This window comes from Anopheles arabiensis, chromosome 2, assembly GCF_016920715.1.
Source record: "Anopheles arabiensis isolate DONGOLA chromosome 2, AaraD3, whole genome shotgun sequence".
In the NCBI taxonomy this organism is placed as follows: Eukaryota; Metazoa; Arthropoda; class Insecta; order Diptera; family Culicidae; genus Anopheles; species Anopheles arabiensis.
Genome location: NC_053517.1, coordinates 58,216,172 through 58,229,334, shown reverse-complemented (window position 1 = coordinate 58,229,334; position 13,163 = coordinate 58,216,172). Strand labels below are relative to the sequence as shown.

Here is a 13,163-nt window from a genome sequence, read left to right as displayed (position 1 = left end):
CACCGGGTTTAAACCCCATTCTTCTGAACGCTCCGTCGATTTTCTTGTTCCATGCTCGTGCTGACTGTTTGCGCCTAAATGGCTGCAAATTTATAGATTGTAAGATTATAGGAAAAGGGTACATAGGATTACGTTAGTATTAGTGTTAGCAAGACTGTCAGGGTTATGACGAAAATATAAAAGGATTAGTAGCAATCAGACAGTCGACTCGGCAACATACTTTTTGGAAACCACAAAAATATCACAGTACTTTATGAGCTAACGTTCACTGACTGTTTTAAACCGTACAGGCTTCTTTTCAATTTACAGACCAGATCGTCGTTTTCATGAAACCCTGGGGGTTGTTTCATGTATACTTCCTCTTTCAGGTCAGCATAAAGATATGCACATCTAATATCGAGGTGTTTGACGATCATGTTTGTGCGGTATGCTACTGACAAAACTGTTCTTAGTGTTGTCTGTTTTGCCACGGGAGCGAACACCTCGTCGTAGTCTGTACCGTACTGTTGTGAGAAGCCTTGTGCTACTAGTCTCGCTTTGTATCGTACGACTTGGCCATTCTCATCGAGCTTCTTCTTGTACGTCCATTTACAGCCGACTATTTTCCTCCTAGGTGGTGGCTTTACCAACTCCCATGTTTCGTTTTCGTGAAGAGAATTGATCTCCTCTTCCATTACAGATTGCCAAGCGCTCTTTTCTGGGCTTTGGATGGCCTCTGTGTAACTTCGAGGTTCTCCCATTTCGTCACTTGCGCAACCGGTGACTTCTATGTAGCGCTGCGGAGGTATCCCTCTGGTTGTACGAGTTGACCTTCTTGGCTCGTTTGTCGTGTTAGTCGATGATGAGCTATCATCGTCGCTGTTCGCCGAATCGAAATGATCTGTATCTTCGCTCGTAGCGTACTCTTCGATAGGATCATCAATCGGACTGTTTCTTTTCTGTATTGATTCGTATACGATCTCTTCATGACTGTCTTCTTCATTGGTTGCTTTATTGTTCGTTTGTTCGGAGTAACTTTCAATAAATCTCGCGTCTCTACTGGTGATGATGCGTTGGGTCCCTTGGTCTAGGAATCTGTAAGCTTTGTGTTCGCCAGAGTATCCGACGAACGTTAGTTGTCTTGCAGTGGCACTAAGCTTCTTTCGTTTTTCCTTTGGTATGGCGACCCATGCCTAGCACCCGAAAATCTTTAGATGCCCAACCTCCGGTTTCACTCCATGCCAAATTTCATATGGTGTCAGCTTTGTGGATTTAGTAGGCAAAATATTTTGTAAGTAGACGGCAGTATTCAACGCCTCGGCCCAATAACGCTCGTGAAGGTTAGCATCGAAAAGAATACACCTGGTCATTTCCACGAGATAGCGGTTTTTACGTTCTGCGACGCCATTCTGTTGTGGACTGTACCCCGCTGTAAATTGGGCTTGAATGCCGTTTCTTTTGTAAAACGCCCGAAGCTTTTACCCAGAATACTCTCCTCCTTGATCCGAACGTATAATCTTCGGTTTCTGTCCAAACAGATTCTCTGCTAATGCCACGTAGTCTTCCAGCTTGTTTGGTACTTCGGATTTCTGTTTTAGGAAGTATAGCACGCAATACGTCGAGTAATCGTCTATAACCGTCATGAAATACCGGAAGCCGCTAGCTGAAGGAACTTCTACTGGACCGCAAATGTCCGTGTGAACTAGATCCATTGGAGCTTTTGTCGAAGATAACGATTCTTTAGGAAAAGGTGTGCGCGTGGTTTTGCTTTTCATACAACATTCGCATGGTTCATTTATGCCGCACTCGTTAACCTTTATTCCATTTACGAGGTTTTCTTTAATTAATTGGTTAATCGCGTACTTATCTCGGTGACCGAACCGTCTATGCCAAACGTGGCTACAATCGTTGTTATGCCGGCTCTCATTGATCATGACTACCTCGTTAGCTTTCCGTTCGATATTCGACACCCATTTGCATGAAATGTGACAACGGCACGTTTCTTAACAAGCTGTGGCACCGACAACAAATTCATGGATAAACTGGGAGTATACAGCGCTACGCTTAAGCTAACCTCTCTGGACTGATCGTTTTCATCGTAACATGTTACCGTTCCGCATCCCTGTCCCTCTACTGGTGCTCGTTTACCGTCGGCTAGTTTCACCCATTTAATATCGCTTTTATGGATCTCGCTGAAAAAACTACGGTCAGCAACAGCATGACTTAATGCACCGGAATCAATCACCCATGGTTTAGAATTATCCGAAACCTGCCGCAAGCTGCAGCCAAGAGCAAACGATACGTTTTCACTTAACCTACTTTGTGGCTTACCTCGTGGCTTTGAGCTGCCTTCCGTTGACCCTTTCAGCTGCGGGCAGTTCGTCTTCTTGTGACCTGCTACGTTGCAATGGTAACAAACGAGAGGCTTCTTCTTCCCCCGTTTTTCGCTGTCGACTCTTAGAATAGCGTTCTGGCTCGAATCCTGATGTTTCTGCACTTCATCCAGCAGCTTTCTCTTCACCAATTCGATCGTAAGGTCCGCATCAGCGCGGATCTCCAGGGCGGTGGTAAGAGTGTCGAACGTGCTCGGCAAGCTCCTCAGGATCATCGCGACCTGGAGGTTTTCGGAAAAATTCCTGTCCTGCATTCGCCAGCTGCTCGAACAGCTCCTCCATCGTAAAAAGGTGCTCCCCCATATCATCGCCTTCCTCGAACCGCTTGTCACATACGCGCTTCAACAGCGACACTTTTGAGGTTAGTGTTGACTTTCTGTGATGATTCTGCTGCGACAGCCACGCTTCTCGTGCTGTAGTGGAGTTCCGGATCAGCCCGTGTTGATTATTATCAATCAGCAGCCCGATGGTCGCACGGGTCTTGGCCACACCAGCATCCCATGTCGCTTGGTCTACGTCTGCGGGTTTTACTCCCGGCTCGACGTGGTGCCAAAGTTCATCCCGTACAAGCAGCAACTCAACCTTGAAACGCCAACTGCTGTAGTTGTTGTTGTTGAGCTTCGCCATGCTGATCCGATTACCGTCCATCTTTCGCTCGCACGATTTATCAAAACCTTTTCTCTATTCCGATGTTGCCTCTTATGGCCCTGGGTCCATAACCTGTTAGAGATTTGCAGTGCCGTAGGGAAATTAGGAATAGGCAGAAGCACGTGTTGTTCGGTTGAAGTAATGATGAAGAAGGAAGTTTATTTGACACAAAATGGTCGGAGTTCATATAGCAGAGGTGTGTAGTTCGGACAAGGGTAATTCAGATTTTGAGGTGTGACAGCTAACTGTCCTGCGTAGCACACAGGGAGGTCCTGTGTCCAACATATTTAACAGCGGGCCAAAACAGCTATGGTCCATATTGGTGAAGCTTGTAAACGTCCCAGAAGCTCCCATATTGGTGGTTGGCGTGTTTTGTGGCTTATCCAAACCGGAAAATGTCGAGGACTACTTGCGCCCACTCGTTGATGAATTGAATCGCCTACAAGATGACGGAATTGTTATCAACAACAAAAAAATAAAAATCACCCTTAAAGCTTTCCTGGCAGATTCTCGAGCACGAGCATTCATGAAAGGTAAGCAATGTAGAATAATACAAAGTTGAATAAGTTAACAATATTTATGTGTCTTTTTTCCAGGTGTAACATACTTCAACGGTGCTTGCGGTTGCATAAAGTGCAAAATCGTAGGAAAATTTGACAAGAGCGCACGGAAGATGATATTTGAAGGCGTTGCTGAGGAGAGGATCGACGATGATTTTCGCGATGGAAACTACCCAATAGGACACCAGAAACACCATACTCAGTTATTAGACTTAAAAGAATTTAATATAGTAGTTCAGATGTCAATTGCAGACGATTTACACTTGTTTCATCTAGGGGCATTAAAGAAATTGCTTAAGGGTTATAAAGGGTTTTCAGCATGGTCAGCAGCAGAGCAGGAAGAGTTAAACAAGATTTTAGCTAGAATAGAATTGCCAGCAGAGATACATCGAGGTGTTAGGTCATTAAAATATGTGGATTATTGGAAGGGGACCGAATTCCGATCTTTTTTAAATCATATAAGTATCCCTTTGTTCTTAGGAAGAATCCACGATTCAGCGTATGATCATTTTAAACTTATTTATGTAGCTCATACTTTCCTTTCGCATTCTTTCTTCAAACAATATTGGACATACGCTGGTCAATTATTAGAAAAATTTGTTTTAGGCTACAGTTCAATATATACCAAATATAATTTAACTAGTAATGTCCATAACCTTTTACACGTCACAAAAGACGTTCAAAATTTAGGTCCCCTTCCAGAAATTTCAACTTATGATTGTGAGAATACGCTGCAGTTTATGAAAAGGCTAGCTAGACCAGGACCGTGAATATTAAATCAAATAGTTTGCAGGCTTGCCGAGCTTAGGGAAACTCAAGTAGCAGTTAGAAAGGAGGAAAAACAGTATCCCATTTTCAAATGCAGAGGAGAGGAAGTAATTTAATGCGTTAAAGAAGGTTTAATGCTAAGAAAATGTAATAGGAATGGATGGTTTTTGACGAAGGATAGGAAGATCTTCAGGTCCATTTGAAGAATTTGGGAAAGGTTTGCATAATAGGACATTTGTTAAAGAAGAAGAAAGTCAGCTTTAGTACTCCGTGTAGTCCAGATATCATATTTAATTATGAAGGTGAAATAGCAGAATTATCAAAAGAATTAGGTAGGGTTCCTATAGATAGTGTGATGTGTAAGCTTGTAGCATTTTCATTAGATGAAGGAATAGGGTATCATTTCAGTCCATTACTACATACTTTAGCTGAATAGGTTAGATAGGGTTTCATTAAGATAGCTTAAGACGTTTTAATTATTCCATGCAAGGCAGCAATGCTTCGACAATTTTCGTTTTTTTCTTTTTCAGCTGGCTTGCAAATGCGCTGACGCTTTTATGCATTTTTGAATTCCTATCCCAACCTTCACGTGGTGCTAGCTGGATTATATTTATTGCAGGATTTGTTACATTAATTCTGCAATATTGTTAGAGATTGTAATTTGAATTTATTAGTTCGAATTAGTTCGAATTCGAAATTCGAACTAAATTTAGAGATAGGATAGGAAATGAATTCATAGGCATAGATAAGGATAACAGAATGAACTAAAAATGAATTATGTAATGAACTCTTGACAATTGAATAAACAGTAGCAACCGGACATTTGAACGAGTCGCATTCATTTTTCTAACCGGCAGAAGTTTTTGGAATTATCGGGAAAGAAAACGAGTTTTACCACGTAGCGAACATTCGTGAGGTTTTCTCACATTTTTGGTCCTTCGAACCGGATCCGTGCGTGCTAAGTGTTTTCTTTCGCTCTGCATCAAGAGCAACGGCAAATTCGGAACGATCCGCATCACGAGCACGGTGCAAGTCATCATTCGCGCCATTTCGAATTCTCGCGCTCGTTCAAGTTCATTAGCCCTGCAGCAAGGGCATCGGTCGAATTTTCGTGATCGTGAATCGTGGTTTATTTTTCCCGCGTAAATTCGAATTGCTACAGTTTCGTGAACGTTCATATCGCGTTATCGACATTATCGTGAAAATCTGACGGAAGCTAAGATGGACAAGAAGATAAAATCTGCTCAGCACAAAAAACTCGTCGCAGTGGAAAACATTAAGGCGCTGGAGCGCTTTAAGCAGAACTTCAAACCCGAAAATGTAGGTGAAATCCCGGAGGTTATGGAGGGTTTGGAGCAACACAGACAGGACTTTTTTGCCGCGGTGGCAAAACTGGAAGAGTATGACGACACCAGTGATGCGATTCAAGCCTGTATTACTGACAGGATCGATATGGAAGAGCGCTGCCGGCGGCTAAAATCGTTCCTTAGAGAAAACCAGCGGAAGGAAGCCAATTCGCTCAACGACTCCTTAAAGGCAAACTCAACCCTAGCGTTTAGACGGCCAAATACATCAAACATTCGTTTTCAAAAAACCGAATTACCAACGTTCGACGGTGATTCGACAAAGTGGTTGTCATTCCGCGATCGCTTTGTCGCGATGATTGACGCAAGTGTCGAGCTGCCGCCAATTGCAAAACTGCAGTACTTACTTTCGTCCCTGAAAGGTGACGCTGCGGTTCCCTTCGAACATGTTACTCTGACCACGGAAAACTATTCTGTTACCTGGGCTGCGCTGCTTAAGCGATACGACAACTCACGGATGCTCATTTGCGAGTATTGGCGACGGCTACATTTCCTACCTGCGATTGCAACAGAAAGTGTCGATGGTTTGACGTCGTTGATAGATTAATTCGTGCGATATGTGAATGGGTTGCAGAAGCTGCATGAACCTGTCGACTCATGGGACACGCCTTTGTCCAACATGTTGCTGATGAAGCTGGACAATGAAACCATTCTGGCGTGGGAAAGGCATTCTGTGCATAAGAAGAAGGACAAGTACAGCGAGTTGATCGAATTCCTGCAAGACCGAATTCGAATCCTAAAATCGAGCCAGAGTATCTCGTGCGATCGGATTGTGGCTCCGATCAAGGTGGCCGGGGCACATCGGCCCACCGCACCACGGCGGTCGGTAACCAACGCTGCTTCTGTGCAAAGGAATACTCCCGTTTCATCGACCATTCAACAAGTGACCTGTCCATTGCAGTGTGCAGATCATCACCTGGTTCGAAATTGCCCGGTATTTTTAGCCAAAAATACTCAGGAGCGGCGGGAAATCGCACGGTCAAAAGGTTTGTGCTGGAATTGTCTCAGTTGTTCCCATCAAGTGAGATCGTGCAAATCCGAGTATTCTTGCCGTTCGTGCAAGGAACGGCATCATACGCTGCTTCATCAACGACCACAACAACCTACAGTCGCTTTGTCAGCCAAATCAGATGATGATATGGTGTTTCTCGAGACGGCTATTGTGTTCATCGTAGACGATTATGGAGAGAAACATGAGGCACGGGCGCTTTTGGATTCGGGCTCTATGTCCAACTTCATTTCGGATACGTTAGCTCGGAAGCTCATGACACCTCGAGCGAGAGTTAATGTATCAGTGTCTGGCATCGGAACTTCAAGGCAGCAGATAAAGGGTTCGACCACGGCGATCGTTCGCTCAAGGATCCTTCAATTCACCACCCCATTGGAGTTTCTGATCCTGGATACACCCTCGGCGGACATTCCCACCTCACCAATCAACGTGTCTTCGTGGAACATCCCGGATGTAACGCTAGCAGACCCCACGTATCACATCCCAGGCAAGGTCGATGTGGTCATCGGTGGCGATACGTTCTGGGAGCTGCATACCGGACGCAAGCAATCTCTCGGTTCGGGTCTGCCATGGCTGGTAGAAACGCAGTTTGGATGGGCGGTAGCGCCCATTCGTCTCAACAACATCTGGTATGTAATATGGCAACGAGCGACAGTCCGTTGGAAGCCATATTGACGCGGTTCTGGGAGAGCGAGACCATCTTCGACGAGCCCGCTCTATCTCTGGAGGAAGACATGTGTGAACGTCATTTCATCTCTACTACAACCAGAGACCCATCTGGCAGGTATGTCGTACGTTTACCACAAATTCCTAATACGAATATCGTTTTAGGAGAATCGAAAGCAATCGCTGATCGTCGTCTCCTAGCGGTGGAACGGCGGCTTAAGTCTAACCCTGCAATGAAGGAGGAGTATAGTAAATTTATGTCGGAGTATGAGCGCTTAGGGCACATGAAACAACTCACCGAGCCGGTGGACGATTCGTGTGAACACTACTATCTCCCTCATCACGCGGTGCTTAAGGAATCGAGCACAACCACCAAGGTCAGGGTAGTCTTTGACGCGTCGTGCAAGACAGCTTCTGGCTACTCCTTGAACGACAAACTCCTGGTTGGGCCGGTGATCCAAGACGATCTGTTCACCATCATCGTTCGTTTCCGGTCTCACGCAGTCGCACTCTCAGCAGACGTTGAGAAAATGTATCGCCAAATTCTCCACGATTCTCGCGACACTGATTACCTGCGCATTCGGTATAGAGGAAACACCGCAGAGCCGATTCAGACGTTCCAACTACAAACGATAACATATGGCACGTCTTGCGCACCTTTCCTAGCAACAAGAACGCTAAAGCAGATCGCTCTCGATCACAAGATGCAATACCCCCGAGCAGTGGATCCTGTATTGCACGATTTTTATGTGGATGACCTGCTAACGGGAACAGACGAGTTGGCAGATGCAATTGAAATGCAAAGGCAGATTTCAGAGATGCTCAAGCAGGCTGGATTCGTGTTGAAGAAGTGGGTATCGAACGTACCCGAAGCACTAATCGGCATTCCTTCAGAAGGCCTTGCCATCCTTCCTACTCATGAATGGCAAGATCCCCAATTTGTATCGACGCTTGGTCTGGTTTGGGAGCCAGCAGTTGATATGCTGCGATATCGGATTGATCTACCAACTGCTGCGACGATGTTGACAAAGAGGCTAGCTTTGTCCTACATCGCCAAAATCTTTGACCCGCTGGGCTTGCTTAGTCCAACCATTATCATCGCTAAGCTCTTTATGCAACAGCTGTGGAAGTTGCAGGAAAACGGGAAGCCATGGTATTGGGATCGTGAGCTACTATCACATCTCCAAAGGGAATGGACGGCATTTCATTCCAAGCTGCATTCACACTTCATTCCAAGCACATTCCGCGTTACACTTCAATTCGGCAAGCAACAAACGTGCAGCTACACATTTTCGCGGATGCTTCTCAGGTGGCATATGGTGCTTGCTGTTACGTCAGGGCAGAAAACGATTCGACAACATCGGTGCAGCTGTTGGCAGCTAAGTCTAAAGTAGTATCGTTGTCAAATACACATTCTATAGCGAGACTCGAGCTTTGTGCAGCGCGGTTGGCAACGCAACTGTTCCGGAAGGTCAGTCAGTCCCTCAACGGCGAATACGATGCTTTCGCTTGGACTGATTCCATGACCGTGCTACATTGGCTCAATTCAGCACCACGGAGGTGGAAGCCTTTCGTTGCCAACAGGGTGGCACAAATTCAAGGAGAAACCCGGATCAAGTGCTGGAGGCATGTTCCTGGTGTAGACAACCCAGCAGACGATGCATCGCGAGGCCTACTACCAGACAAATTGCAATCCTGTGAACGATGGTGGCATGGGCCACATTGGTTGAGCAGCAAACAGGAAGAATGGCCTATGAGAGAACCTGCAATTGAAGAAAAGGCATCAATAGAAGAAGAACGTGTTACACAATCACGAATAGCTGCAATGTCGATGGAGGACGATTTCAACAATAAGCTATTTGCACGGTTTTTAACCTACCTCAAACTTCGTCGAACTATGGCGTGCAATGCATGAGGACACCGAAACCCGCAATTACGTCACCGACAGCCAAGGGTCATGCTTCGATTCAGGACATGATTATATTGATTGCACCTCCATCTCGAGACGAACTCATCCAAGCTGAGCTGCAGTTGTGTCGGTTAGCTCAGCAAGATTCATTTGCGGACGAGTTAAAAACGGTCAAAACCGGCAAGGATGTACCGCGCAATTCGAAGCTGAAATGGTTGTCCCCCTTTATTGATGAGGCGGGAATCCTGCGTGTTGGTGGCCGGCTTCACAACGCACAAATAGCAGAATACACGAAGCATCCTATACTTCTTTCTGCAAAACACCCACTCGCTGCATTGTTGGCAGTCGCGTATCACCAGAAGTATATGCACACCGGTCCGGAACACTTGTTATCCATACTTCGTGAACGCTTCTGGATAATTGGTGGCCGTAATTTGACGAAGTTGGTTTTCCATCGGTGTTACAAGTGTTTCAAGGCCAAACCTACACTGGTACAACAATCCGTTGCAGATCTTCCGACATCAAGGGTTACACCCACGAGAACGTTTGCTGTCAGTGGTGTGGACTATTGCGGTCCGGTATTGCTGAAGTCGCCTGTTCGCAATAGAAGTCCCACCAAGGCATACATCGCATTCGGATAATGCTACTACGTTTAAGGGGGCTGCACACGAACTTCATCGCCTCTACGAGATGTTTAAGTGCAGCAATAGCGAACGCATCGAAATCTTCAACTGGTGTGCCAATGAAGAAATTCAGTGGAAGTTTATTCCACCTCGAGCGCCACACTTCGGAGGATTGTGGGAGGCTGCTGTACGATCCGCTAAACAGCACCTAATTCGCACGATAGGAAGTACGAGCCTCACTCAGGAGGGAATGGTAACATTGCTAGCGCAGGTCGAACAATGCTTAAATTCAAGACCCCTGATTCCGCTTTCTAGTGAGCCATCGGACACGCAACCGCTCACTCCGGGTCATTTTTTGGTAGGGTCGAACATGCTGGCGTTGCCACAAGTTGATAGGAGTCAGGTGTCAGGCAATAGATTGAAGGAGTTTGATTTGGTGCAAAAGCATATGCAGCATATATGGTCGCGTTGGTATCCGGAATACTTGCAGCAGCTTCAGGCCCGGGCCAAACGCTTAATAGTTCCACCAGTGTCGCTAGAAGAAGGGCAATTGGTAATCATAAAGGAAGACAATATACCACCTACCTTGTGGCCAATGGGTAGAATAACACGATTGCACCCAGGAAAGGACGGCGTTGTTAGAGTCGTAACACTTCGTACAGCTGCAGGAAAGGAGATAGTACGCGCAGCAGCTAGATTGGCAATCCTTCCAAATCCAAACGTATGTGAAGACAAATAACCTCGAACACCAAAGTTAGGAGGCGATCAGCGCGAAGCACATGCGTAATGTAAACAACCACACCGCACATACACACGACACGATACACGAAGTGACATATCTTGTACAAGATCTATCTTACGTGCACCTACACTACTTTTTCCCGACCAACTACAAGTAGACAAAAATTTGCGATCGAACATTACTTCTAAAACTAAGTTGAGTCTACCTTCTATATCTTTAACATTTGTAACATAAAATATAAGTGTTTGTGCAGTGTCAGAGGCTATCCGATTTTAATTTTTCGTTAAAATTAATCAATCCTGCTTCATCAAAAAAAAATTTGAATTAACACCCTCAACGGAATGCCTAGTAGGAAGACGGGCTTTCGATGAAGCACCAGCGTCGAGTAAATAGTCTTACGGACGGGGTACACATGGATTTTGTACTAAAGGTCTGGTTTCGCTGATTACAAGCACAGGAAGTCGGGATGTAGTTAGTGTGCCAGATCTGGAACAGGAAGAGGAAAGCGATTTTTAAGGCATTATTTTATCATTTCGCGAAATGACATTGGATGATGCAACTGGCACATGATGTGGTTCGATGGTTTTAGAATCCATATCTAAAAGAAACAAAACACATGTAAGAACATTATTTTGTTCACTGATAGCGTAGGATAGCCATCCAGTAGCCGACAACAGTGACCACGGGAACAGCGCAACACCGAAAAGGTTAAAACTTCTAATTTCTACTTACAGTCTTCTCTGTCTTTTCTCCAAATACAACCGCTGTGCAAAGCGACGGAAGAAATCATGCCGTTCGGAGAATTTTATCATGCCTTCCTTTTCTCTTAACGGCAAATTTGTCAAGCAGCTCGTCGAGCTACCCGTCCCTGGCTCCGCCTCATACCCCTCGCCTGAGCGCGCTGTCGAAGGTTTGGATGTGTTGGTGCGTCAGACGGCCAATCGCTGTTAGTCGTCGTCCGTGCTTTTTCCCTCCATAGCGCTATCTCTTTCTCGCGTGTGGTCAATGCTCATGAGTTGCTGTGGCGCTCAAAAAAGCCGGTTACAAACATTGCGGCGATGAAGTTGCATTTTCACAAATCAAACGAAAACAGCGCAATGAGTTCAATTGCTGCAATGTAAAAATGAGTAAGGAATCGCTAGCTCACCTTGGAGGGTTTGCTGTGCAACGTGCAGAACCCTAATTCGCTCTAACACGTTCAGCCCGGCGCTGATTTTAATCAACATTCTGTTCCACCGGCATCTAGAACGCAAGTTGATCGTGAAACCGGCATACTGGAAAATCCACTGGCAGTCCCTGGGGCCTGCCATCGAACTGAACGTGTTAAACATAACTTTGTTTCATTAAGCTTTTGCTTTCGTATGGTGTAGATTGCACAGATATGCTGATCCGTCTGCGCAAGGGTATGAGCGTGCGTGTGTGTGCTCAACTGTCGCCAAATGTGTTTTCTTTCGGAATGTTATGATCCATCGGTCATACCGACCGCCGAGTCCGCCTATCGTTAGGTCCGCCGCTGGTTCATGGCCGTATTTTTTTTATCGTGGAGGTGCATCCTTCCCCCTGCCTGCAGCGTATGCATCGAGCAGGAGACAGTATGGCAGTATGCAAGTTGCACGCTGGATAGGAGCGGTCCCGCGGCACCGCTATCATTCCGCATATCTGCATGCGGAAGACCATTACGCCAATAATAATAATAATAAAAATAAGAAGAAGAAGAAGAACTTAGCATAGCAGTCCACACTCGGTTAAAGTTTTTTGTTTTACTTTGGTGCTGCCTGGTCTACCGCTGTGGTAAGACAAATGCACGGAATGCACTCGACCAAAACATGAACCTACCGATCCGAACCCATTCCAAGGCAATGCCGGTCAATCGGCGTCATGATAACTACTCCAAACCAACAAGCCACCAGATTCTGGACAGGTGCAGCACCATACGCGCACCGTAAAAAACAAATCCAGAATCCTCTGTTGTATGGATTCAATTCAAAATGTTTTTTAGCGGACTTGCGTCCGCTAGTCCGCTAATAAATGTGCAACAAATCACACGCACGTTTGCTTAGATCGTGTGTCTTTTTAATACCCCCAACAGCAGAGCCGATCGCAAAGATGCCAATGCCAATGGTTGTGTTGTCTCTCAGGTAGCGAGTTCGAAAATGCATGGACTTTGTAGCCGCAGCGGATGAAAATGTACGCACCAGAATAAAATAGTTTTGGGGTTTCCAAACGCACACACACACACACACACACACACACACACAGACACACACACACACACACACACACACACACACACACACACACACACACACACACACACACACACACACACACACACACACACACACACACACACACACACACACACACACACACACACACACACACACACACACACACACACACACACACACACACACACACACACACACACACACACACACACACGCACACACACACACACACACACACACACACACACACACACACACACACACACACACA

The 13,163-nt window shown here is 45.8% G+C and overlaps 2 protein-coding genes across 3 annotated transcripts; one reads left to right on the top strand and one right to left on the bottom strand.

Annotated features, from left to right (window-relative positions):
- The first annotated feature begins 5,569 nt into the window (after nt 1-5,569).
- On the top strand, nt 5,570-6,259 carry LOC120908624. Its single transcript, XM_040319836.1, has one exon. It carries the CDS (start codon nt 5,570-5,572, stop codon nt 6,257-6,259), a length of 690 nt encoding a protein of 229 aa, XP_040175770.1.
- Nucleotides 6,260-6,846: 587 nt separating this feature from the next.
- On the bottom strand, nt 6,847-8,785 carry LOC120897748. 2 transcript variants are annotated; one of them, XM_040302811.1, is made up of 3 exons: nt 7,686-8,785; nt 7,517-7,615; nt 6,847-7,443 (listed from the first exon to the last, which is right to left on the bottom strand). In XM_040302811.1, exons 1-3 carry the CDS (start codon nt 7,726-7,728, stop codon nt 7,181-7,183), a joined length of 405 nt encoding a protein of 134 aa, XP_040158745.1. In that variant the 5' UTR covers nt 7,729-8,785; the 3' UTR covers nt 6,847-7,180. The 2 variants fall into 2 exon arrangements, with proteins under 2 accessions (XP_040158745.1, XP_040158747.1); XM_040302813.1 differs by having other exon boundaries at nt 7,523-7,615.
- Nucleotides 8,786-13,163: the final 4,378 nt, after the last annotated feature.

Coding starts and splice junctions, on each gene's coding strand:
- LOC120908624 (XM_040319836.1), top strand. CDS start 5,570: ATGGACAAGAAGATAAAATCTGCTCAGCACAAAAAACTCGTCGCAGTG.
- LOC120897748 (XM_040302811.1), bottom strand. CDS start 7,728: ATGAGGGAGATAGTAGTGTTCACACGAATCGTCCACCGGCTCG. Junction 7,616..7,685: donor ACGAATCGTCCACCGGCTCG/GTGAGTTGTTTC, acceptor CCTTCATTGCAG/GGTTAGACTTAAGCCGCCGT. Junction 7,444..7,516: donor ATTAGGAATTTGTGGTAAAC/GTACGACATACC, acceptor GTCTTCCTCCAG/AGATAGAGCGGGCTCGTCGA.